Genomic DNA, 25,427 nt, shown 5'->3' on the forward strand with positions numbered 1-25,427 from the left:
TCGTATTATGATTGACTGGTTGTCAATCAAACTAAGCCGCCCTTCAGAGGTTGTCTAGGGAACGCCGCCAGCATCATAATTGATGTCCAAAGAATTTCCAAAGAGCCAATTGAGTTTTTGTTTTAGGGAATTATAGAACAAATGCGCTAAGACGTGACATGCGAAACAGCATTTGCTTAAATAATTATGCTTTGACAGTTTGAGAAACTCAGCTGTAGTGTCACGAGGTCGTCCTCCGGATATTTTATGACATATTTTGAGGATATATGAGAGCTTCCAAGCCCTTTGATATGACCTAAAAGTGTTGATGCGTGACGCAACAATTGGGACTCGCAAATAGATGACTGAAGAAGAAAAGGCTTAACTGTGCAAGACTGTCACACACACACGTTGAATGCTCCAAATGAAGAAGAATGAAAACGTCAAAAATTGAAAACGTAAACCTAATATTCAAAGGATGTATAAGAAACATCAGTGACTCGGAAGAGCGCAATGTTTGTGGATTTTGACATGCAAACGGATCACAGGTAAAGGGAAAAGGACTGTGACTCGCATAACAGTAATCACCTCACTAAACCCTTTATTGTAATTATCATTATTGTTTATTCTCGTTTCCTTTTTACGACCTATACTCCAGTAACATGTAATAGTAATTTTCCTTTAATCAATCCATAAATCAGTTTAGTTTTAGTCACTGAAAGAGACCCTGTCAGAAAAGCGAAAATCCATGCTTTCCTGGGACCATCTGTAACATTAAAATCAACCAGTAAATTCCTGGCTCCTAGAGGCAAAACTACGACTGGCTACTATGATGTTTTTTGCCGAAGGTTGACGAAACTTTTAACTTTCATAGCATAGCTAGGCTCTCACACCATGAGCAAAGACCCACGGTTGTCAGTGTTCAACCCTTTTTTTTCCTTGTTGTCTGACTGTTCTATGATCATGTTTTTTCCCTTTTTTTAATCGTCGCTCAAAGTTCTTCGTGCTTCAGTCCCGGGCATCCTTTGGAGCAGTGACTCGAGCAGTTTTCGTTGTTCCTTCATTTCCAGGGTTATACCACTGATTCTGAGATAAAAAGGCAGAGACCTACGTTTAATAATAAATCACGCAAATAATTGCACTGAGCCTTATTAGTTTTTAGCTTGAACCAAAGATAAAATAAACGTTTTTTCAAATTGGCTATCAGAGATTTTATGAGTTAGGTGAATCGTTGCATCGGCCTTCAATTTAAGTCTGTGGGATTTCGCTAATTAGCTTTTTTTTAAGCTGCAGGGAAAATCCACACGGATTTGAAAATTAATGTCCTGTGCAATTAAATATTTGCGGTTTTGATTCCGCACGCCATCGTGCAAAAGTCTCTAATAACATATTGTTTAAAACCAGTCCTAAAGTTTTGCTATAAGGGTACCTAACTGTGTTAAGGTAACTTTTAGAGAGCCTTGAAGAATTAAATTCAGTTGTTGCGTTGATTATTGTGGTTCTGTCGTTGTTATTGTTATTTTTGTTGTTGTTTTCGTTGTTGTTACCTATCATCTTGTTCCTTCATTCTTGATGTCAAAATCTTTGTCAGATGATCAGCCAAATTTCTTTCCGCGTCCTCTACCGTGTATTTTGCTTTTTTTCCGCTGACCAGTCTGTTCCCTAAGCCCTGAATCAAACAACATTAACAATCGAAAACATGAATTCACATGAAGTCACATGTTGGATGTGAGACAGATCACTGTGATTTCCTTTGTTCTATCAACATTTATGTTGTTGTTGTTGCTGCTTTTAGCTGATTAATTTAATTTACCTTCGGCCTGCGGAGTTATTCAGAAAGACTTCTCCAGGTTGTGTTAATACTGTGCATGTTATGGTCATTTATAAATCCAGAAGCCCATTACCCGGAGCTTCCATCTTCCATACTTACCCTCCCGTATCTTTTATTTTTAGAAGCACCTCCCATGGGGTTTTTCGCGGGTGTTTACATAATAGCCAATCATAAGAGAGCTGTGGTCCTCTATTGTTTTCGTCACACGCAGAGAAGGAATCTTTGGCTGCCATTTTTGTTAGGGTGTTATGCGAACGTCAGCGTGTTTTCACGGGAAATTACAGAACATCCCACATATCTCATTTCTTAAAATAAAAAGATACGGGACAGGGTTGACTCAAGGGTACAATTGGTATGGAGGCTGCGGGTAATGGGCTCCTGTTAAATCTTAAATTCAATGAATGTACAAGTTTTAACATAAACCAGTAAGAGACGTCTCGTGAACATCCACCAACCTTTATTTTTTGCAGTATAGTTTTTGCCTTCCTGTTCGGCTGTTTAACCGACTTTGGCTGATGTAAACGATGAAGAAGCCACAGGGGCGATTTTTCGTGGAACTCGTGGATAACTTCGATCTGAAGAAGTTTGCAAGAAGCGTTACTCAATGGAATTATAATCACGGAAAACAGCTGCAAAGTCCACTTACTTCATTCATCTTTATAAGCTTAAGGATTTGCGGGCGTTTCGTATTTCCCCGCTCCAAAGTCTGCGTAGCTGCCTTTTTTCCGGGGGGCACCGCGTCTTAAGTCTGCTACGACTTTGCAGTTCGTTTATGCGACGCCGCAAAGCGCACAAAGGGACTGCAATCTACGTAGGCTAGCACGTACTGTATGCTAATATGGCTTTAAACGTCAAAGCCGCAACTCGTTGTTCGTAAACCCTGCTACCAAAAATGAAGTACTGAACCATACCCTATTGATTTTAGAATTTTAAAATAAATATTTAAATATTAACTAGTGAATGAAATAGGAAAACCGATGTTAGTCCTCTCCTATTAGCCATTTGCCCTTCAAAAATTAAGTTAGAAAGGCTGCTCATTTAAATTCATTTCATTATGGACTGGAAAGTACTAGTAAGAGCATACCTTTATAGATAAACGTTTAAATTCGGCATTTTGCTGAATGGAATCGATATCACCAACAGCGAGACCAATCTGGAAAAAAAATGGAGACATGAACTAACGAATTGTGCTCCAAAGCAAACAGAGCTTTTGAATCAAACCTAAAGATTTAGACTCTGAAAGGGAGTGAGGTGAAACAACATGCCAGCGATAAGCCGGTAACCTACTTTGGTAAGGATCTGTCATGTTCACGCAGGAGCGTGGGAAAATCGTCAGACGAATTATGGTGATTGGGTGATACTTGAGTTTTTGGTCTTATCGTATTAACCAATCAGTCATGATGGTTTCGATCTAAATTAACAGACAAACATGACATCCAGTCTAACACAACGCAAAACACCAATAACAATTACAAAATGAATGTGGACTTGTACAAACCGTCAAATTCATTAGTACAATCGGCATCATGACACAAAATACCAAGAATACTGCTTGGCTTAAGGTCGGCGAAAACAGCCGCTGGTCAATGAAAAAGCGGGTGTATTCGATTTCACCGATTGTCATGGCAACCACCTTCACAAAAGACAAACGTAATGACTGAAATGGGTCCTATTAAAACAAACAAACAAACAAACAAAAAAACAAAAACTAATGGATGAGATTGAAAACGTTCATTTTCAGGGAAGAAATGTCAGACGAATTTGTAAGTTTTTTTGCCTGACGTACCTTATCAATATCTCCCAACAAAGTTCCATTCATTGTCATGTTGAGAGCTATGGCCTGCATTGTAAAAGATGGTGGAAGTTAGGAAGGAAAATCGCCCATACAGCTTGAAGTTAGGTTGCATGTTATGGGACAGAAAGCTGGTTTTACCAGGTAGATAGTGTAGATATTGGACAGTGGTCAAAAGTAGTTCGTATTTCAAGAGATCCTAAGTAGCAAAGGGGTTTATTGATTGATTGACGCATCATGACTGATGGATGGTGGATGATTTAAAGACAAAACAGCAGATAAGAAAAATCGTTACTTTCTCCATTTTGTACATTGACTTTGGAGAAAATTGAACAGAAAAGCTATCAAATTCATCATGCTGAGTTAAACTTAAAATAGGTGAGGTGAGGACGTGCATAAAATAACAGTGAATACTTTTTAATTATACAAGAAACAGTCGCGTTAAAGCGAAATTAAACTGAAGAATAAACACTTACATTTGCTTCCTTTGATAAAAGCATTTGAAATACCAAAGCAAAAGCAAAGATTAATATGGAGAACATCACTGCCACCTGAAAAGAAAGACAGCAACAACACCTCACCAAGCAATAAATGCTTCATATAGTCCGGAAATACTGTTACTAAAAATAACATCAGACACGTGGCATCGAGGCCATTTCTATTCATTATGTATTTATTTATTCATTTTATTTATCGTTATTTAACACACTCCTCTGGATCAGACAATATTTAATTGACAGAACTATTAAAGGAAAAACTCTAAGTTTTTGTTTTCCCAAAGGGAGTGCTCTTAGTGAGTATAGTTAGACAACTGGCCAGCATTCCACTGAAAAGAAGTCTAACAAGCTTAAATGCAACGTCTCGCTTGCACTCACTTTACGGTCAGAGCAAAACACGGACTCAGGACTTCCGGACTGCGCTCACCTCTCGAGCATACTGCCTCCTGTATGTAATTGGGCTTATTTTTCACAAATAAGAAGCTCAGAATTCATCACAAACCTTGCCTAATGTCTTCAGCACAACAAAAAGCATGGTGACGTGTATTCCAGATTCAAATACACTGAAAGAAAAGAGAACCCATTTAATTGCTATAACGTTTCATCGTGAATAGTTGGTTTTTCTCAATCGTTTTTAGCGAAATGTTTAACCTCATAACAAGTGGCATGGTTTTCTACTGCGCTGGACTCCCGTTCGAAAATACAGGGCTCACTCCAAGGCCATTGCGCTGTCTTCTTGGACAAGACAATTTACTTTCAAAGCAGATCTCGCCATCCAGAGGTTTGATGAGTAACAGAGACCTTTCAGAGGAACTGGACAAAATACATTCGATCCTCATCCCTTTTTGTCACTGAAACTAAGAACAGCACCGACGGCACTGGCCTTCATTGGCCTTCATGTTCGCAACTTAAGTTTACCTACACAACTTTATACCTCGGAGTACTCTGAACAGTAACGCAAAAGAGCTAAAATGTCTCAAGCATAAAACCCCTCAAATTTCCCTTCGTAAATACAGATATTGGATTTAAAAGTAATACATTTTAACCAACCTTTGCAGATACAGTAAAAGCGCGAGATATCCAAACAGCACAGAAATAACAAGGAAAACACATTTATCAGGAAATTCCAAACCCAGAGGCTCAGGAAAAATGGAAATGAGTGCCGTTGAGAAGGTGCAAATATCAGCAATGTTGCTGAATTCAATGTAGTTCCATGTCTGCGATGAGAAAAATCAAACAATCACCAGATCATGGTTGTCATAAATTTGCATTTTTTAACAAAATGACTTGAGTTTTGTCACAAACTACTCGTTTATTCTTGAGTTGGCCTGCTAATTACTATAACACTTGCAATACTGGATTTTTTTCTCGTCCATGACCCTCCCCAGGTCCCAGGGCTCTCTGTTTGGTAAATGGGAGAAGCGATACCACAAATGAAAAGAGGAACGAGATCGTTAAAAAAAAATTAATCAATTAAAGGAGATAAATTTAAAATGATTATTGCATTTACTGAATTATTTTCAGTTATCAGTCCCATAGAAAGGCAAACCTACAAAATAGCCAAACGAATCAACACATAACTCACTTCCCAGAATGCTTGATGCATTTCTATCAGCAAATAAACAGCTGTCATAACTGCAATGAAAATCTCCCAGACCTCTATGCGAGCAAAGATACACACATTCTGAAAGAAGATGACACGTGATACAACTCTAAACGATCCATCGTGAAAGAATATATATATATAGGCCGGCAAATCTGGAAAAGGTTTCAGTGGGTTTCGTACCTGTCTGGTTGGAATAACTGGTCGGGCGGAATTGAGCAAATAAAGATGTTGAATGCACAACATGTAAAGCGTCAAGTTTCCAAGGTAAAACAGGTAAATCACGGCAGAGATGTAAAAATACCTGACGCCCATGTGCTGCCTGTTAAAAGAAGACGTTTTTCAGTTGAAAAGATGAGATTTCTCTCATTAGTTGTGTCACGTGTGAGACGCTTGACCAAGTGGTCAGCGGGTCAGACTCTTGATCGAGAGGGACCTGTTGCTAATAAAAGAAAAGTGTTGGACGATCTTACCATTTACATCGCATCAGCTCGATGATCAGTGGATGAAAAATCAATTCTTCTCTTCCATAGTCCAGCATTGTCTGTAATGAGATCCAGAAATCCAGATTTAGATGTCTTAATCCTTATTAGATCGGAATCGTCTCTGTTTATTTAATTGCGAGTCATGGGTAATAATAATCTATCTTTCCCTAGAAAGGCTTGTTACGTCAAGTCCTGATTTCAGCTCTATCAAAATCATCGTCTGTAATTCAAGCTGTCAGTTTCTCCTTTATCACCATCTTGCTTCCTTATGTCGCTTTAGCATGGTAGGAGTATTACTCTATTTATTTAAACACCATTCTATAGCCCTCGATCAGCTGATGTTGACGTTGTTATCACCTTTGGAGCAAAGAAGACTCGTCCATCGCTAAGCAAGGAGGGATGGGGATTCACGTATTTAAAGTCATAAGTAACCTAGGAATAAATAACAAAATAATTTCGTTAATTTGCGCTTTCAGTTGCCAAAAAAAAAAACCAAAAACACCTAAGTCATATTTTCAGAGACATTTTGTGACAGTGTAATTTTCTGTCAAGAATAAGTACATTTATGGAGTACTTTACACCTGAAGGTATCTAATTAAAGAAACATTTAATTTTGATCCTTTAGGAGCTCTTTCATTCATACCGAGTAATCCTCATCTGTTCGTAGGTGATGGGAGCTCTGAATGCATTTATCCAAAACCACCTGAAAAAGAAAACAGTAATTCAGAGCAGTAAACGACCAATTTTTAATAAACTTTTCTTTTATGGTGAAAATCCTTTTTTCGGTTCGTTGTATCTCTTACCTTGGACACAGAAGGGAACGTTTCAATGAGACTTTTTAATGGAATGAAATTGCTTCTTTTGTCACACACTGGAAAAGCTTCCTTCCACCTGAAATTAGGCAACGATGGATGTTATGCACCAGTGAAGCCTCGGAAAGAGGTTTTAACTAAAGAATATCTCTTTAACCGCTGGTTGACTGTTAAACAGCTGTTAGGATTTTGGCAAAATTCTAACTGTGCAGTTCTTCTTGCTGCGTACTGAATGATTGGTCAAACTGCTACTTGTTTTAGATTTGAAGAAATGGTCCATTGTGTCGCGTGGAAAGTCGGATTGCTGAATCGGAACAGTTTTGAGTTTACCTCTCATGCTTGATAATTTCCATACAGACATCTTGGTGACCGTTAGCTATTGCAGTTTCCAGGCAGTTTTTACCGTCAGTTGTTACAAGTCGGATGTCCGCTCCTCGGTCCAACAGCAGCCGCAGAACACTCACCCTACCTCGAGATGCTGCAGCAATCAAAGCGGTGCACTGAAGATTGAATTAAAAAGAAAATAGAAGTCTCAGAATGCGACTTCAAGTTGAGAGCATCTTATCTTTTAATGAAAATCACATATGTTTTAAACACTTTATAAGTTGGTCTCCAAGCGATAAAGTTTGGTTAATAAAAGACTGACTGTATGGTTTTTAAATTACACAGTTAAAAGTTCAAGAGCGTGTCAGTGAAAAAGTAATTGTTAGCGAATCATGGCCTACAGTGTGACATATAATGTGAGTAATAAATGACAACTTAGAGCGTCTGCACAAAACCAGTTAGAAGAAATTGAACTGTAAAAAAGATTGTGGTATGTTTTCGACACAACCAACCGAAATATCGTACCCCGTTCTTGTCTGTAGCATCAATCTTCGCTCCGTGATCCAACAACAGGCTAGTTGTCAAATTACAACCGCAAAATGCCGACTGAATTAGCGGAGTCAGGCGTTCATCACATCTACAAATTTACAAAATTGTCGCTTCATTACCAAAGAATTGAAAGGTGTATGCTTAAAAAGTGATTTCAGAGAACATTTTTTTCAACGAGTTGGTATTAACTATTAGGAGAACTTCGTTTCGTTTCATTTTACCGATGTCTTCTTCAAAATATCGATCTTGAAGTACAATTTCCTGATAAAGCAAATGGTTAAATTCTCTCGGTTCGTTTCATTCACCTGCTGTCGACAGCAGCTCCTTGATCCAACAGATATTTTGTGACTGCAAGATGACCGTGCCAAGCAGAAAAATGCAAACAATTTTGGAGGCAAAAGTCGGTTATGTGAATTGACTCTGGGCAGGCTTCCAACAACACCCGAACACATTCAAGATCACCATTTCTGTGCATGAAAAAACTTTAATTAGCACTCTGGCAGCTTTTGTATAAGTAATTTGTTATCCAAATGTACTAAGTAGAGTATAAATAAAGCGCGTATCGAGTACAAATGTCCTTAGATATTAGATGAGTAGTTGGTTATTTTGTACTATAAAAAAAACTGCTTAACCTTTTAATTTCCACAAGAGACATGCATGAAACTTCTCCCGATAATATCCCTACGTTATCCAGCAAACAGGTCATGAGAATTCTAAAACTTATCAGGTAGATTTTTGTTATCCTCATTTAACACCAAATTCTCATAACTAGTTTATAAGGAAATCTGTGACAGCTAGAGGGGAGAATTGACAATAGGATCTTGGTCGTTGAAGGGTTAGCCTGTCGGCTGCGCGCTATGCCTCTCTATCTGCTTCGCTTTCCCCACTTTATAAGAAATACTCATGAATTAAAGCAGTTGGATAGTAAATAACTTATTAAAAGTTTTGGTGTGTAGTATCGTAAAAATACTCAGCGACACTACACACCAAAACGTCTAATAAGATATTCTCATCTCAACCTTATGGAAATCAGAATAGAATATAGGACTTAAATCAGGGATCCATTGTACAACGTGTTTAACATCAGCTCACACGTTCGGTGTCTTGCTGTTATGGTGGCTGGAAGTATCGATTGAATTAACAAGAAAAAAACACTGCAGCTTATTTTGTATTACTTACTCCACAGCATAATGAAGTGGAATCCTTTCGTCTTCATCTTTGACGTCGACTTTGGCCCCAGTTTTGAGAAGCTCTTGAATGAGCTATTTGAAGAAAAGAAAAAGGAGAGAAGAGAAGAGAGAAAGAGACAGAAATGCAAATAAGCCTGACTGTGGTACCTCCAGCACTGTAGCCTGTGCGTCCAGACAATTGTTTTACCTGTAAACTTCCTTTAGTCGCTGCATAGTGGAGTGGTGTCTGATCGTTTTTGTCCCTGCTGTTTAACAAACATTCTCCCCCGGCCTGCAGTCGGTCACAATATGTGGCATTAGCGAATACATATAAAACTGTTGACGTGAAAGTGCCAAGAACAAAGGGAAAGGGCAATTACATCACACCTGCATTAGCTCAATGAGTCTTTCCTGACATGAGGAGATCCTTCGATACAAAAAATTTTGCCTAAGGGGAATCTTATGTACTCAACCATGTACTCGAAGCAAATTGAAAAGTAATTTTGTGTGTCTTGTTTGTGCAGTAGAGCAGATACGCCTATTTGAGTAGGCACGTGTGTGCATTTAAAATCGTGGAAACCAAAAATGACTAGAAATAAATATAAACTCGAATTTCTTAGAGTTATGATTTTTATATAAAGCAAAGTAACGCACGATATATTGTAAACTTGGATAATCCCACCCGTTGCAGTAGAGGTCTAAGTTGCCTACTCGATACATTTCCCTTGGTTGTCTTAATTGTTATTTTTCAGCTCTGAGTCGTAAGAATCCTGTCTACCTTGGGTTCAGATGTCATAATCATAACAATCACTCAAAGTTAATCAAGATTTACCTGAAGAATTACTTTCAGTGTCTCAGCATCAGAGCTAAAAACAGCAACGTGAAGAGAAGTCCTGTGACTTACGTCTCTCAGGTCAATGGGTGATCCGCGTTGTAAAAGAAATCTGACTGCATTGGGATGGCCTCTCTTTACTGCGCACATCAGTGGTGAGGGGGAATAAGTGTTCTCTTCAGATGAAATATCAGCTCCCTTATGTAGAGAAAAAGCACCGCAAGACATTTCAGATTAGATGTGTAGTTAGAACTTAAATAGTGTAGCAGGTATGTTGGAACTTCCAAAAACATGTAGCTCATTTGGTAATTAGGCGTGCCGGGAAAAGTTTTTCACGCTGACCATCAGAGCAACCACACACTGAGGGAAATAAACACTCACCTCTGAGAGAAGAAGATCGAGAATTTCTACATTTCCAGTCAGTGACGCCCTGTGACGAGTTAAGAAAGAAAAAAAAATAATTACATTCAAGGGAGAAATGCAGCTTTAATTGATGCAATGATTATGAAATAATTCCTAAATGATTTAAACATCTGTTTACTTTTTACCTCAAAATGGGCGTCATTCCTTCTGCATCTTCATCGTGTATGTTGGCCCCGTTCAACAGGAGAAGTTTTGCAATCTCATAATAACCATTCACACAGGCAACATGAAGAGGAGACGACAAATCATCCTATGTGAATAAGAACTGCGATTGAGACTGAATTCCAAACCAGTAATCATACATCTACTCTCTTGACTCGGCACTAGGTATCTTTCAATAGCGTTTGTTAAATCGTTAGTTGGCGATTATAGAAGTTGCTTTATGACAGCAATATCTATTCTTTATATAGAAAACAAAAATCTAAAAAGCTAGGATAGACGAACACTTTCAAACACTTTGTCCCTCTGTAAGCAATGGATCGCGTCACCGTTTGTCGAATGTTAATTTGCTACTTTTGGGATTGTAAATTAATCAACTTACCTGCACTGCGCATGTATCAGCGCCGTATTTTATACAAACCTCTGCCGACTGAAAAAGAAGTGGAAAAAAGGAATACTGTTCAGAAAAAAAATAGAAAATAGATCACACCTCTAATATACTACAATCATTCAAACGAATAAACAGAAGTAAATCAAGCTTACTTTAATATGGCCATGTCTGACAGCCAGATGCAGACATGAGTTGGCATCATTATCCATTTTGTTCAAAATAGCTGGACATGATACACCACAGGTTTTCGCTGAAGGAAAATTTTAGTTTTAAAAAATGTAATATTTCCCTAATATGATACCTTACTTGCGTCAAATTAGGTCTTGTTCTTCTCTGGAAACAGTTATTCTATGAACATACACCATTGAGATATTTTGACTGTGAGCTCGTGTAATTTGAAATAGATCCTGGCTCAACAATTCTCAATTGTGCGAACCAAAGGCGTTTTAAAAATTTTAAATCATCGAGATGAACTATAAATTACAAAATTAAGGAACAGACTACTTGAATTTCCGATTTTTCACCTGTGGAAAGTAGTTTTTCTAACACATCATCGTATCCATCTTTAGCTGCTAAATGCACTGCAGTGTATCCGTCGTTATCACTTAAACTCGGGTCAGCGCCATATTGCAGCTAAGGGAACAGAACAGAACAGTTAACACACTAACATAATCAATGAATCAAAGACGGTAACAAGCCGACCTTACCAAAAAGATCAAAGATGACCTATCACAACTGACTTACGCTACTAGAGTCTTACAGCCAATAACATTAAGGCGAAAACTGACCAATCAGTTCAGTATAATGAACTTGACTGTTAACACTCGTTGACAAACTATTTCCCTCGTAAGTCGGATGATAACCTTTGTTCATGTTGACGTAAAGTCATTCGTTGTTAACGTCTCCAGCCCTTTTTAATGACTGCATTATATCAGAATACACGATCGACTGCTACTCCGCGGTCTCATCTTTTTCTGCGTTGCGATAATACCCTCACCAGAATTTCGACAACATCTAGCTTTCCCTCTTGAGATGCAGCATGTAGTGGGGTGGAATTCTCATTGTCCTTTGCATTTACCTCTGCTTTTCCTTCTCTGAGCAGAACCTAAATTAAAACATGCACACAGAGTAGATAACTGAGATATTGTTATAAAGTTATCTGTCTGGTAATTTTCATGTTATCTTGGATCGAGGGAGTTTTAGAGTTCAAAAGTTCGCGATATTTCCAAAACCCACCTGAACGACTTTTAAGTTTCCTCTTCTTGCAGCATAGTGTAAAGCTTGTTGTCCATAACTTGACTGCTTTGCTACATCTACTCCATTCAGTACCAGCAACCGAGCTGTGGCAGGACTGTTAAATCTTGCTGCGATTTGAAGAGGTGTAGTAAATTTGCTTTCACAGCCAGAGAATATGTCCAGATCTAAAACATTAAAAGGTATGTTTACCTTATTTATAGTTAGGTATTGTATAATGTATGAGCTGTATAAGTTTTCCTATCATGAAACGGAATATAATGACGACACTGAAAAGAAGACCCTTGTCATCGAGAGTAATGGGCGACGATTTGCCACACAAAAAAAGAACTTTTCGAGGGAAAACTATCGCAGAGAAAATGAAACAATATTCGGATGAAATATTACCTGCACCTCCCTCAATTAGTAGCTGCACAATCTCTTCGTGGTCATAACGGGCTGCGTAATGGATTGGGGCCAACCCATCCTTGTCTAAGGTGTTGATGGTAGGTACACCTCTCTGTTGTAATGCTCGAACGATATCAACGAGACCATCCCGACAGGCCTGTCAAGGAAGAAAAAAACTTTTTAGTAAAAGTGTGAGCAAACGAAGCTTAATGTAGGTGACAATAGTTTCGTGGTGTTTCTCTGTAAGAATTAAAACATATAAATATATTTTTTTTGAAAATCAAGAAATGATTTCAGCATATAATGGATTTCTCCTCCCCAATGAGAAAATTATCAGAGCGGATGATCGATGATAGAACATAAATGTATATTTTAAAGTCGTCTAAAGTTGAATCAAATTACAAATCATTGTTCCATGAAAAATTAATTATTAATTTACAGATCGGTGGAAGCTTTCATTCCTTTTCCAAGAGATCACCCGTTGTCCTTAACAGCAATTACACATTCTCAAAAGAACGGAGATTATCATTGTATACAAATTTTAGATTATCATTGTATGGCGCATTCCATGTGATATGGAAAAATATTTCATTCTGCTGAAGTCGATACCGCACATGTCATATCTACTTCTCTTTTATTTTTTTTTCAAAATTCCTTGAGATTACTAGTAAACAAGATTAACAAAAATTTTTCAGAGACTTGATGGTCACATCCATTTTGAGTTTAGTATTGAGTCGATTTCTTCTGATTATTTCTTCTGAAACTGGTCAGCAATAAATACTCAAATACTCAATTGTGATTCAGCGTTTGAGCAGCAAGTGAAATTGAAATACAACGAATAACAGTGAACGATGTTAACTTTTCCTCCCCACACATAAAAAATGTAAGATTTTCGTTAGTATTCAGTTGAGCCTCACATCTTCCAATGACGCTGTTGGCTACACCACGGAATGATTTACGTAAAGGGAGAAATGGTAATAATAGACCGGCTTCGGATAAAATGATGTCTCAGTGTCTTACTAACTTCTTTCCGACTTTTCGCTGCTGTAAATTTTTCAGCTCTTTATCGATTTTCGTGTCCCAATTTTGTCATTACATTATTTAATACCTGATGCAAACCAACACGGTAACAGAGATTTCTTTCCACTGAATCTGAAATGCTTCTTCGCAAGATGCTCGTCATGGTTTGGCGACGCCTTGCAACTCCTCTCTCCTTGGTTGAAAATTGTCGGAGAAGCGACAAAGGCAAACCTTGATTTTCTTGAGATTTATCTTCCTCATTCAAATCGCGAAGAAGTACCGTCGTGCTGCGATTCATATTTTGCAAAACAAAAAGCTGTTCAGTGCCTAGCGTGGAAACTTTTCCTTGATTGCACTTTACAGGAGTTACAGCGTCCTATTGATCTTTTCCAATCCGTAAAATATTTGTAAATACGCACTGCATCTCGACGATCCGATGATAATTGTACGCACAATTCTCAGCAAGCTTTTCATCTCAGAACAAGAAAAGCGCTTTGGTAATCGACTGACATCTGATATAGATTATGTTGAGAGAGACCTGTTTACTCTTTATGAACTGTAATTAACGCAATTGTAGAAAGGCGAGAATTTTGAGGAGAAATCACTTTTTAAATTGATTGGAAAAGGATAAAAATTAATAAAACGAACGTATTCTTACCACCTGGATAGCTGATAAAATGATTTATTATATCTGGTCAGTTAATAAAACGATTTTATTATATCTGAGATGACTCATTTACGAGACTGTGATGTTTTTTTCTTATTAATTTAAAGCAAGACTTCTATCTAAAAAATTAATAGAAAGTTGCAAAGATTATACAGTATTGTCTGGCTGTGAAATCTACCAAATAAACATTTCAAATGGCAAATAACTTGATTCAAATTTACATAATCTCCTTTTCCTTCAATGATTTAAATATTGTTCATATAATTCTTCCAGGATTAAAAAACTCACAGCGTCAAATTTAAGATTGAGATAGGGAAATTATATGAAAGGCTTGTCTATTTTTTCTGTCAGTGCACCTGTATGTAAGCAGTTTCAATTCTATCGGATGCGTCATTAAACCTTTAAAATTGAAATTAACAGAGGAGGAGTGTTCATAAAACATTAGTTGTGCTACAGTGGGAGTTAAAAGCGTGAAAAATAGAGAAACCGTCGGTCTTTAGCATCAGGTGAACGAAAAAGAAGCCCACATATACAGACAAAAGTCCAGGTGACATTTCTCAGCGTTCAAATCGTTAGGGGCCCGTCACGCTTTGAAGTAAAGTCTTAATTTTTTAGCATAAAATTATGTCATCAACGATATCACTGACTCCTCTTTGATCGTGAGATATGACTGAGTGTGTTTGCGAACGCATGTACAACTTACTTAGTTGAAGCAAAAGTACAAATTGCCATTTCATGTTCCGAGATCGTTTTTCTATGAGATTTTTCATTCGAAATATTTTTCTTATCAACTCGAAGTACTCTTTTATCCTTTTTCATCAATCAAGCTGACGCAGATCTCAAAACATGCATCAATACGTTTCTTAAATCAATAATTATTTTTCTATTTCAGTGGCTAGCACTAACAATTCCTATAATTTCAATTCTCATCCAAATGTATAGGGTTGGGGGATTGACATTCAATCAGAAAGAACATATTTTTTGCTCAGTAAATAAAATATTAATTCATATAAATTATTGAGCACAGCACAGCAGCACAACAGTAGTTTGCGCATGCGTAAACTGAACAACTTCTCAAAAGAAAAAAAAACAAAAAAGCTCATGCACAATATTGTGGTCCTTTAACAATTCTCTGCTAAGCTGCTATGCCTTTGGGTATAATGGTGACCTTGTTATGATACATACTACTTTGTTGTACTGCTAATTTGTTTCCTCACGTCTCTTGATCTGTCACTTAGGGTCAGCCTCAGCATTAATACCATTCCTGACCAAAGGCTTGGCAACTAAACGCAGAACTTCAAGAGAGAATTATAATCGTTTGTCTCACGATGTGGTCGCTTCGGATGTGCGAGTAGGTCGCACCTGAAGAAGACTGCAGTATGGAGTCGAAACGTCGCGATCCACGTCCGAAGCAACCACATCATGAGATTATATTTCTCCTTTGAAGTGTTATTTACCACAATGAATAACCACAACTCATTTTACGACATAAGTGCACAACTGTCAAATGGACTTTTTACTTTCCGTGGTTGCCTCTTCAAAAACTGCCGAGAACACTTCGAGAGTGTATATTGACACAATATCGATAGTTAGTAGCAGAACATTTACCTCACTCTCTTACGAAACGGTAAATATTCTACCACTCAGTTGTAAATTTACTTTAATTTAAATAAATGATTCAGTGTAAGGTTGATGATGAGTACTGTTCACTGTTCAACGTTCAGTACAGGTTATATCCTTAAACTAACACTATGTTCTTTTAAAGTCTACTAAAACCGTAAAGTTTTTGTCCTAAACCTACTCTCGAGCTTTCCATCATGAAAATGCGCGTTCCAGAAGTTTTTAAACTTTTGCACGAACTTCACGTATTTTTCAGCAACAACCCACACGATTTAGACAGGATTTAGGAACAGCTATCGATACCGCTACATTGTGGCAGACTTGGACTTAGAGACATCCGGTGAATTGGAGAAATAATATTAAAGGGAAGAAAAGAAAGAAGCATTGTAACGGAAATATATGGAGCATTAACGATAAACCTACTGACGCGCACCAATCGTACCCTTTGACTCCGCTGGCTCTCAATTTGAGTCAGGTCTAAAACTTGATTCTGAGGATAACGCACGTCGATCTTTATATAAGCGATTGTGGTGACTGTAACGGTAATTACTGTAACTGCGCAGCTAATTAAGCTAATTATTTACAAAGAAAAATGCTCGCAGAAATTTGGAATTAGGGATAATACCATCCTCGTAAAGATCTCATTTACGCCTGTACAAATCTGGAATGACAAATTATTACTATCACATTATCACCAACCATGTAATAAAAAGAGGAATGGTTCGATCATAGTACAAAAATATTCTCAGTCTCTTCAATAGACTAACACAGACCCGTGAATTTTAAAGAAAGGTACGTTTTATTAACAACCCATACCAAGTGAGAACACTAGTAAGGATGTTCTTGTTACATGAATTTGTCTAATGTGTGCAAGTTATAAAAGTGTCTCGTATCTCTTTCACTTTCTATCCACTGGGAAAAATACATGTACAATGAGTTGAGGGAAAACAAGGCTTGAAACCCAAAGCGAACTCTCGAGGGAATGTACAGAAAATGGAATAGTTACAATTTGATCTTCCGCCGCACTGTAAGAGTTTCTCTTCAACGCTTTCAAAGCACGCTTTGCTTTGAAACGACAATGATTCTCATAATTAAATATCGTTTTAAATAAGACTAAATAAACATACGACATATTGCGACTGAATATATTATTGCACGTAGCTGTCTTCAGAATTTGGGCAAGATCTCTGCCATAATCTGACGAAAAAGATTCAACGCGATATACAACGCATTCTGGATTACAATAGTCGCCCATAGGGTAAAAGACCCCCAAGTCACTAATGGAGTGCATTTCGAATGAGTGTCGTAAAACCAAAAGTAATGCCAGTTGCTCATCAAGACCAAAAAAAAGCAAGACAACGGGCTCATAAAAACTCGATGAAAAAAGCAAGAAAATGAGAATGTAAAGAATAGTACTCTCGACACTCGATTGAAACTGTTCAATAATTTGCAGAGCAACTGACCCAGCCACAAAGTGACCACGAATTAAATACAAGCCAGGTGCTTCAGTCCCATTGAGGTTTTCCTCTTGCAATTGGATTCTTTATGGGTCCAGTTGGGATAAACTTTGGTTGAACAAGAACCTTCTCTTCCGTGGTTTTTTCTGTGAACAACAGTTACAATTGTGAAAAGATTATCAATAAAACAAAATCACATCATCATTGGATAACAGCTGACAACTGAGAAGCTTAAAAGACAAAGGCGGAAGAAACATCTATCATTTGGAGACATTTTTTCTTTGCACGCGATGTCCAATCCAAAATCGCATGAACGTTTCCCCTTGACTGAAATATTTTAGGATAGGTCTAAAGCAGAAAAGGTAAGGGTTAAGCGCTCAAAAAAGAAAATTCAGATATATCTGATCCAGAAACCAAAATAACATGCAAAAAAAACAATCAAAATTTTTGCTCCCACATTTTTGCTTCAACCACTTTAAGTGTTCTCACCTGGTTCATCAACTTCTGAAACAACCAGTCGGTCCCAGACCAGCACGGCGGTATCCAGACCTCCGGTTGACACAAGTACGCGGTCATCATAATTCCACCGAACGTTTGTCACGTGTGAGGAGTGACCTCCATACTTCCGACCACGTGCCCCACGATGCTGAAAAAAAGACAAACGTTCAATTTTTGTGGCTACTGCCTCCTATAGGAGACGAAGCCACATATGTTATCTAAATGAGAGAGCGACGGTATTAGACAACAGTGTCCAATATCGGATTTTTGACACAAATGTCCGATTTTGGACTTGAGACACCAGTGTCCGATTTTGGATTTAGGACACTAGTGTCCAATTTTCCGCCGAAAATTCAATTGAAAAATGTACTTTCATCTTTGAGGATCCTTTGTTTATCTCTATGGTTGTTCCTGATTTGTGCATTACTTCAAGATGGACACATACTTCTTCTGGTCCTTTTCAATTGATCCGTAAAATAATCAAAAAGCTATGCAAAATACCACTAGAAGCAATTATTTATCAAAAACTTATTACCGACACTGGGTACTCAAAAAGCTTCACTAGACCAAAATCATCACCACTGGCCAATAAGCCTCCGTCTTTAGAGCGACAGGTGGCGTTGACATCAGTGACGTCACTTCCGGGCGGGAAAACACCTTTAACAGTTGGACCCAGGACACAAGTGAACGTGGACCACTGCAATCTCTCAATATCCGGAACACTGATGGTCTTTCGACTGCCGAATGGCGCCTCGTAAAATAAGTGTTCGCGGGCTCCGGAGTTGGTTTGAATAAGCTTTCCTGAAAAATGACGCACTTTCACGTTGAAATTCACATCTTTCCACTAAGTTTCATCATAAAATAAGATATTACAAATTTTTTTAAGTGCGTGAAACAGAGAAAATCTGGGTTCCAGTAAGGATTCAAACAAAAGCCAGTTCCGATTCCGCCGCCCGATCTGCTGAATAATATGAGAAACAGCGGAGGACTTCGCAATGGAATGGGTTCTAGGTTCATATGTGACAAGTGTCCTAGAAACATTCGCTCTGACGGAGAGCTAACGCTCGAAACGTCAGCTTTGTGACTCTTTACGGTGGCCAACTTACGTTATCAACTTAGTTGTTAATACTAAATTACCCTGCTATACTTTCCCATCGACGCAGCACCACAGTTTCTTTATAAAGTTACCCCCTATATTCATTGTTCCCAGAAACTACTTGTCTAATCAAGAAAGCGAGCGTGTGCCAAAGTCCATCATAGTTTTGGACCAAATGAGAGGAAATGCAGTAATAGAGGCATCCTAAAGCGACAACTGTACGTGAACAATTCAAACCGTGTACTATCTGGTACTAACAAATACCATTTTTACCTTTAGTGTCCCAGTCCAAGTGAGTGATGTAACTAGAGCTTCCTTTACAGACACCAGTCCGTCTGCCTCGCCTTACGCTGTAGATATCCACAAAGTTGTCATGTGAACCGACCGCTAATAACTTACCATCTGTGGGAGTAAGATACAAACAAAAAGACATTCACATGCAATTTTTCCTACCTAATTCTGTCCCATTCGAACGAAAAAGGAAGAAAAATACAATATTCGGTTTACTTTGCAAAATGATCGAAACGCTAACGATCGAAATTTTGCAGGTGACTCTGCCAGGAGTCGATTGCCAGTCGCGAAGAGAGATTCCTATAAGACAACTTTTTGGTGATCCTGTGACTAATATACGGACAGGTCCTCATTAGACGACCATTTCTCCGCTCGGGTCGGAGAGAAGTTTGTGGAGGGTCTGGCACTAACTAACAGTGCCAGACCGCTTACAGACCTCACGCTAGTTAACGTTGCCCAAAGCCTCAAACTTTCTCGCAAGCGAAGAAACGCGCGTTCCTGAAACGCAGATAATGAGGGCCTAATCGCAAGCTATCCTTTGAAGTATTTCTAATATTAGTAGCACAACGCTACAAACAACTCAGATGAAAGTTTACCAGGTGAAAACTTGATATCGGAAATGCCCTCCTTTCTGTCCTTGAATCCAACAATCTTTTCCAATGATTCCGCATCTAAAATGAGGAAACCCCCGTCGTTCTGACCCACAGCCACAGTAGTACCATCTGGGGAGTATGCCACAGCACGACCACCTTTCTTTAATTTCTTTACCTACGCAGGTTACAGAAAAAGGAACAGATGTATCGATGTTAATGTTTTCAATTAACTTAATTAATTACAAAATACAATGTTGCGACTCGGTGTTTTGCATCTTCTAAGAAACTGGATGATGAAATTAAACAATTTCAGAGATTTTGTGAAACTCACCTTTTTTAGTCTCAGTTTAGTTAGGTCCCAGACTCTAAGTGTCTTGTCATCACTGACGGTCATACACTCATCATCTGCTGGATGCGTGTCTAGGCCCCACACCTCCCCTTCACCGTGGCCCTGATGAAACGTAAATAAGAACGATGAAAATGCAATGAATTATCAAAATGACGTGCAACAACTTTCAGATGAAAATTAAGGCAAGACAGCTACCTGCACCAAAATTGTCATCTTGCCATCTTCTTCAATTTCAATGATCTAAAGAAGATAAACATTGTTACTTAAGGACTCTAGTTGAAATAATAAATCACTGCCTCTGCGCACCTTAAGGTTGAACTACATGTTATGTTGCAAGAACCAAAACCACATAACACGAAAATAAAACAAGTGCCCCAGGCCTTATAATAAATTCATAAGTGATTACTTAGCAAAATGAATAAAACATTCTGGTCAACAAATCCAAAGTACACAATTACATGGATTCCTTGAAACTGATTCCTTTCCAGTCACCCTTAAACCATGCTGGGCATGTGATGTGGGGACTGGTGAAGAAGAGAATAACTAATCACTCCCTGTGTATCACATGTCATGACCCTAAGCTGTAGTTATTTTGGACTTCATGACGACTGAGAATGAGTAAAACTTTGCAGAACTATGTTAAATACAAACTAACTTCATCATTTCCGGTGCCAATAAGTATTTTTCCTTCATCAGTGTGTAAGGCTCTAACAGGTGGCAAATTCTGCAAAAGAACTGAGCCTGGATTCATGGCAGCATCTTCCACCTTGAAAGCTTTAAGACATTGTTCAAAAAGTGGATCCCACATAGTAACCACACCATCTCTTCCACCAGTCACATAGCCCTGAATGTTACAAGCAAGGAGTGTTATGATTTCTTTCAACAATAACAATCCAAGCAGTATGCAGCATGCTTAGTGTGCATGAGACAAGTAATGACCATGCTCATTATTTAGTTCACTAAAGATTGGAAGTACTACATCATCTTGCAAACATAAAAAGGTCAAGGGTTCCAATCTCCTCAAAGAGAATTCAGTTATTTTTTGTAGCCCCATACTTATACCATAACCAATAACAACCTTCTTTGAGGGGTACTGTGATTTATACAATGATTCCTTTCCTTGTCACAAAAATAACCTTCAACACACAAAGTGGAGAGGTTGAGATATCAACTAAACAAAATTAAAAACCACAGTCAATTAAACTAAACAACTTACAGCTGCCAAAGATTGCTTGGTTAGACAGACAGAGACAGTGAGGTCAGAAGGACAGAAGAGGAAGGAGAAGAAGAAGAAGAAGAAGAAATGATAAGTAGGGGTTTTAGTTTAACAAGGAAGTTTGACTGCAAGCCACTCACTAAACTTCATTATATAACAATGAGTGAGAGGTACATATATAGGTATGAATATTGAATCACTACATCTCCCCAAGAAATGTGATGCATATCAAACGCACAGGACAAACAAATGCGGTCAGTATTTCAAATGTCTTACTGAAATCTGGCTTTCACAAAAACAAAAGAGAAATTAGGTAAATCTTGCTCAAAACAGTGTCACATGATTTGTAAGGCTATGATTGAGGAAATCAATCTTTCAAGAACAACAATACTGTCATAGTTAAGTGTTCAAGAAGCAACAAGAGAAGGAAAGAATTGTATTTTAAGATTATCTATACAATGCCTTGTACAATACCTGTTGTTTGAATTGGCTGAGTGAGTACATGGCACAAACAGGTCCTTTGTGTGCTTGTACTGAGCGACGAAGAGTGGTTCCTTGCCACACATATACTAGTCCTGTATCACTCCCAGTAAAGCACAAGTCATCTGTAGGACTATGGCAAACACACAGCATAGTTGCAGCAGTACCAGCTTTACCAAATGTCACAGGACGCTTCTCTAGCTTTGAATCTAAAATCACAGAGAAGATTGTTATTGTCAAACATGCTAAGTTCCTTCCAAAAGTACTCACATCTGCATACAGTGAAAAATCTACGATAAATATGCGTCTATGTTGATCCAATAAACTACACTGTTGCATACTGTACATTTGGATATTTCCTCAATCACCAGGAGACAAACTTATTTCACAAATTTGATTACTTTTCTGTGTCCAGAATTTGATGTGCTTCTCTCCAACAGACACCAGGTAGTTTATGTTGAAAGGATTCCATTCAATAACAAAGATCATGTCCTTGTGACCTCTTGTTGATGCCAGTTTCTCTTCCTTTTTCCAGTCCCAAATACAGATGCTATGGTCATCATCCAAGCCCACATCGGCTAATTTCTTTCCATCTCCTACATCAAGAAGATTGAAGCCAACTGAGAACTGCTTTCAGTATAATACAACTACATTTACAGTGTAGCAACAATTTGTGTCCGGTACAGGATCAAGAATGTCTTACTTCAGTTAATTCTTGGTCATTAGCACCTAAAAAATTTGAAAATAAGGTGCATGCAAATATATGCACATGGTGGTAGCACAATCCTCACAAAATATAATTCCACTCTTCTTTTGATAGGCAACAATTATTGTTAACCTACTGTACCTGAGAAGTCAACACATATGACGCCTCTCCTGTGGAAGCCTTTCAGCACAGACACAGTCCTCATGGAACTGGCATCCCAAACATGAGTCTCTGCCTGTTTTCCCACCTTTAATAACAAGTAAGTGACAAAGTGCAGCAATAAATAAAAATGTTTGGTTAAGTCTGGATGGAAATTCCACAACTAAAGGTAGTCTCTTTATCAATCAAAAATTATTCTTAAGTTCCTTTGACTTCTGTTATTGTTGTGACTTTCAGGGCTCTCACATGGCAAACTTGGAATTTCCTCCCTAGTGCCTTTTTAACCCAACTAAACCAGTGATGTACATGTGGATACAAGAATTGCTAATGGAAAACAATGGAAGATATCAGCAAAAATTTGTAAAGTTGCTGCAGTGTACATGTAATTTTCATTAGGCTCTATAAGCAAATAATATTACTAATATATATGATAAACATTTAACTTTCAGAGACCTGTCCTGTAGCTACAAAGTCTTTGTCATCATGAATTGTCAGACACAGAATATCATCTGTGTGACCCTTGTAAAAGCGCTGCTGATGACTGGCTGGACTGTATACTATTCCAAGAGCTGCCACATGAAATACTATTTCGTTTGACTGTGTGTAGAATAAATTGTTACATGCATTGTATCCATGATACCTGTGAGGCAACAAAAGCACAAGACCTACCAGATTAAAAGCTGTAAACTAATATAAACAGTTCTAGCTACAATCTGAAACTACTAGTGAATAGTTGACTTACCTAGGTACCTGAGCTCAAGAATGCCACTGAAATTGCTTTCTTGAGTACAGGTGCTAGCAAGTTTAGTTCATTCCTAATACTCTTATTTACAGCCTCTTTCCCAAGAAAAAATTGAACTTTGTTTCTGTTGATTGTACAGCATTGACTGTGAAAAGGATTATTTTTTCAGGGATAAAATATAATAAATTCTGAAGTTCTTTTCCATATATTCACTTAATACTGGCTAAAGAAAATAATGTGTCAACCAATCTGTTGTGCACTCTGGCTTGATATCTACAGAAATCTCTCAACTAATATTAGAAAGCAGTTCCTTCTAAAAAAAAACTAGAAATTGTCAACATACCCAAATGCAAATTTGAGATCAAGGCCTTCATTAGGACCCCTCTTTCCTCTTGTTGGACTGACTGATCGTGGACGCTCTTCCTCTGACACTGTCTCTCTCTTTGCAGACTTAGACAACCTTTCATGAAGCAATTAAAATTATGAGTCACATATTAAACAAATGAACAGCTTACACTGAAAGCATTTTGCTGTTAAGCTTCACATAAATGCTTTGTCATGCACTTGAAAAGTTCAGAGTTTTCTTCAAGCTTCTTTCTCAGGAAACATTTTTAACCTCTAGGAATTCTTTCAAAGTTTTTGACAAATATTCTATTATTAACTTCAAATTATGATGGTGAATTGATTGGCAATTATTAAATCTAAAACAGGTTTCATTTGATAATTAAACCTTACCAAGAGTGCCGCTTTCTTGAAGATTCCTCTTTGGGAACAAATGGACAAGAAGCTTGATCATGAGCCAAAGAAAGACAAGCCTTGCAAAGGACAGCTCTTCGTGCATCCCTAGATGATGCCATAATCCAAAGGTTCTCATCCACTGTGCTCCAGTTCTTCAGTTCATTCTGGGATGCTTTACGCCTGAATGCTACATCATACCTTTGCCAAGCTCTCTTATCTTGGCATTCACGGTATAACTTAGTTATAATACCCTGATATGCCAATAAGTCTCTTATACGATTGGGATGATCACATGTAAACACTGCAATATAAGCAGCCATGCAATCAGTCCATTTAGTAATGTCATCCACTCTTTCAGTCTCATCAATGGATTTGTAGCTGTCAGTAGTTTCTCTTTCAAGGTTTTCTGGAAGAATTTCCTGAAAGTTGATATATCTTCCTTCTCGTATTTTAGCAACAATTTCTTTGGGTATTGGTGGTTGGCCAGTATGCACCTGAAAGTCAGAGATGGGAATGCGTTGAGATTCAAAGCTTCTGTTCAAAGATGAACTGGATCTTCCATTAGCTGCAGCCCGCCACAAGCTTTCAAAACTTTGTGATCGATCACCAGAAAAGTTTAGAGAAGCATTTGGCGTTATGGATGAGTTATATTTATCATAGTCATCTTCTTCATCGTCATCATCATCAGACCATTGCACATGCTTGTATCCATTCCTCTTGTCTGGGGAAGGTGATCTACCATTAATGTTTCCTGAAGAATCATTTTGGGAGCCAGAAAGAAGCGTCTCCCAAGCTGCTTTGGAACTTTTTCCCTTTCTTCCTTTCTTGTTAGTGATTTTGGCTGGGTCAACTTTCACTTTTTCTCTTGTAAACATTGTAAGACATTCACGTCTATTTCCAGTACCTTAAAAAGTCACGCTAACAACAGTGATACAACTTCTCTCAAAACAGTTAAACTGTACAGATCATAACTGAAAAATCCCTTGTCAACCTTTTTTTACCAATCAGTCATCCATCTATTTCTCCAGTGATGAAAACCAAATTCGAATAAATTCCCAAGTGAACTACAATAACTTAAATATGTTTTCCCAAGAGGCCATCGATCAACCATACATTTGCAGTTGTAGTGAAGCTAGGTGGTTAAAAACCCTCGTTGTTCCTGGCTAACGAAAAGATTCTGCCATCTACACGTAGAGTACATCTGATAAACTTAACATCCTTAAATAGAGCTCAAATATTGACACTAATAAACTTGAAAGCTCAGATGAGCCATTTGTTGATTTCTGTTTACCCGCTCTCCGCTGTGAA

The 25,427-nt window shown here is 38.0% G+C and overlaps 2 protein-coding genes across 2 annotated transcripts; both read right to left on the reverse strand.

Annotated features, from left to right (window-relative positions):
• Positions 1-612: 612 nt before the first annotated feature.
• Positions 613-13,979, reverse strand: LOC131785807 (transient receptor potential cation channel subfamily A member 1). Its single transcript, XM_059102752.2, has 30 exons — positions 13,596-13,979; positions 12,488-12,644; positions 12,083-12,267; positions 11,844-11,951; positions 11,371-11,479; positions 10,999-11,096; positions 10,838-10,885; positions 10,422-10,546; positions 10,255-10,303; positions 9,874-10,071; positions 9,250-9,333; positions 9,052-9,134; positions 8,178-8,339; positions 7,849-7,960; positions 7,330-7,499; positions 6,991-7,078; positions 6,831-6,890; positions 6,545-6,619; positions 6,176-6,246; positions 5,886-6,024; positions 5,685-5,783; positions 5,150-5,316; positions 4,602-4,662; positions 4,079-4,153; positions 3,597-3,650; positions 3,309-3,479; positions 2,895-2,963; positions 2,266-2,385; positions 1,527-1,648; positions 613-1,065 (listed from the first exon to the last, which is right to left on the reverse strand). The coding sequence occupies exons 1-30, from the start codon at positions 13,803-13,805 to the stop codon at positions 960-962; spliced, it is 3,375 nt and encodes a 1,124-aa protein (XP_058958735.2). The 5' UTR covers positions 13,806-13,979; the 3' UTR covers positions 613-959.
• A 2,612-nt stretch (positions 13,980-16,591) lies between these two features.
• On the reverse strand, positions 16,592-25,408 carry LOC131785809 (echinoderm microtubule-associated protein-like 6). Its single transcript, XM_059102755.2, has 14 exons — positions 24,117-25,408; positions 23,725-23,841; positions 23,093-23,279; positions 22,622-22,727; positions 22,176-22,370; positions 21,769-21,983; positions 20,734-20,922; positions 20,274-20,318; positions 20,061-20,180; positions 19,733-19,904; positions 19,119-19,247; positions 18,285-18,550; positions 17,741-17,897; positions 16,592-17,397 (listed from the first exon to the last, which is right to left on the reverse strand). The coding sequence occupies exons 1-14, from the start codon at positions 24,992-24,994 to the stop codon at positions 17,300-17,302; spliced, it is 2,874 nt and encodes a 957-aa protein (XP_058958738.1). The 5' UTR covers positions 24,995-25,408; the 3' UTR covers positions 16,592-17,299.
• Positions 25,409-25,427: the final 19 nt, after the last annotated feature.

The sequence above is a fragment of the Pocillopora verrucosa genome, chromosome 8 (assembly GCF_036669915.1).
Source record: "Pocillopora verrucosa isolate sample1 chromosome 8, ASM3666991v2, whole genome shotgun sequence".
Lineage (NCBI taxonomy): Eukaryota > Metazoa > Cnidaria > Anthozoa > Scleractinia > Pocilloporidae > Pocillopora > Pocillopora verrucosa.

Excerpts from the sequence above, each read along its gene's own strand:
- LOC131785809 (XM_059102755.2), bottom strand. The coding sequence starts at position 24,994 with ATGTTTACAAGAGAAAAAGTGAAAGTTGACCCAGCCAAAATCACTAAC. Across the intron at positions 20,923-21,768 it reads TCAGCCAATTCAAACAACAG|GGCTATGTGACTGGTGGAAG; the intron begins GTATTGTACAAG and ends TGTAACATTCAG. Across the intron at positions 19,248-19,732 it reads CGATATCAAGTTTTCACCTG|ATGGTAAGTTATTAGCGGTC; the intron begins GTAAACTTTCAT and ends TTACTCCCACAG.
- LOC131785807 (XM_059102752.2), bottom strand. The coding sequence starts at position 13,805 with ATGAATCGCAGCACGACGGTACTTCTTCGCGATTTGAATGAGGAAGAT. Across the intron at positions 4,663-5,149 it reads CTTTTACTGTATCTGCAAAG|TGTATTTGAATCTGGAATAC; the intron begins GTTGGTTAAAAT and ends CTTTTCTTTCAG. Across the intron at positions 2,964-3,308 it reads TTGTACTAATGAATTTGACG|ATTGGTCTCGCTGTTGGTGA; the intron begins GTTTGTACAAGT and ends TTTTTTTTCCAG.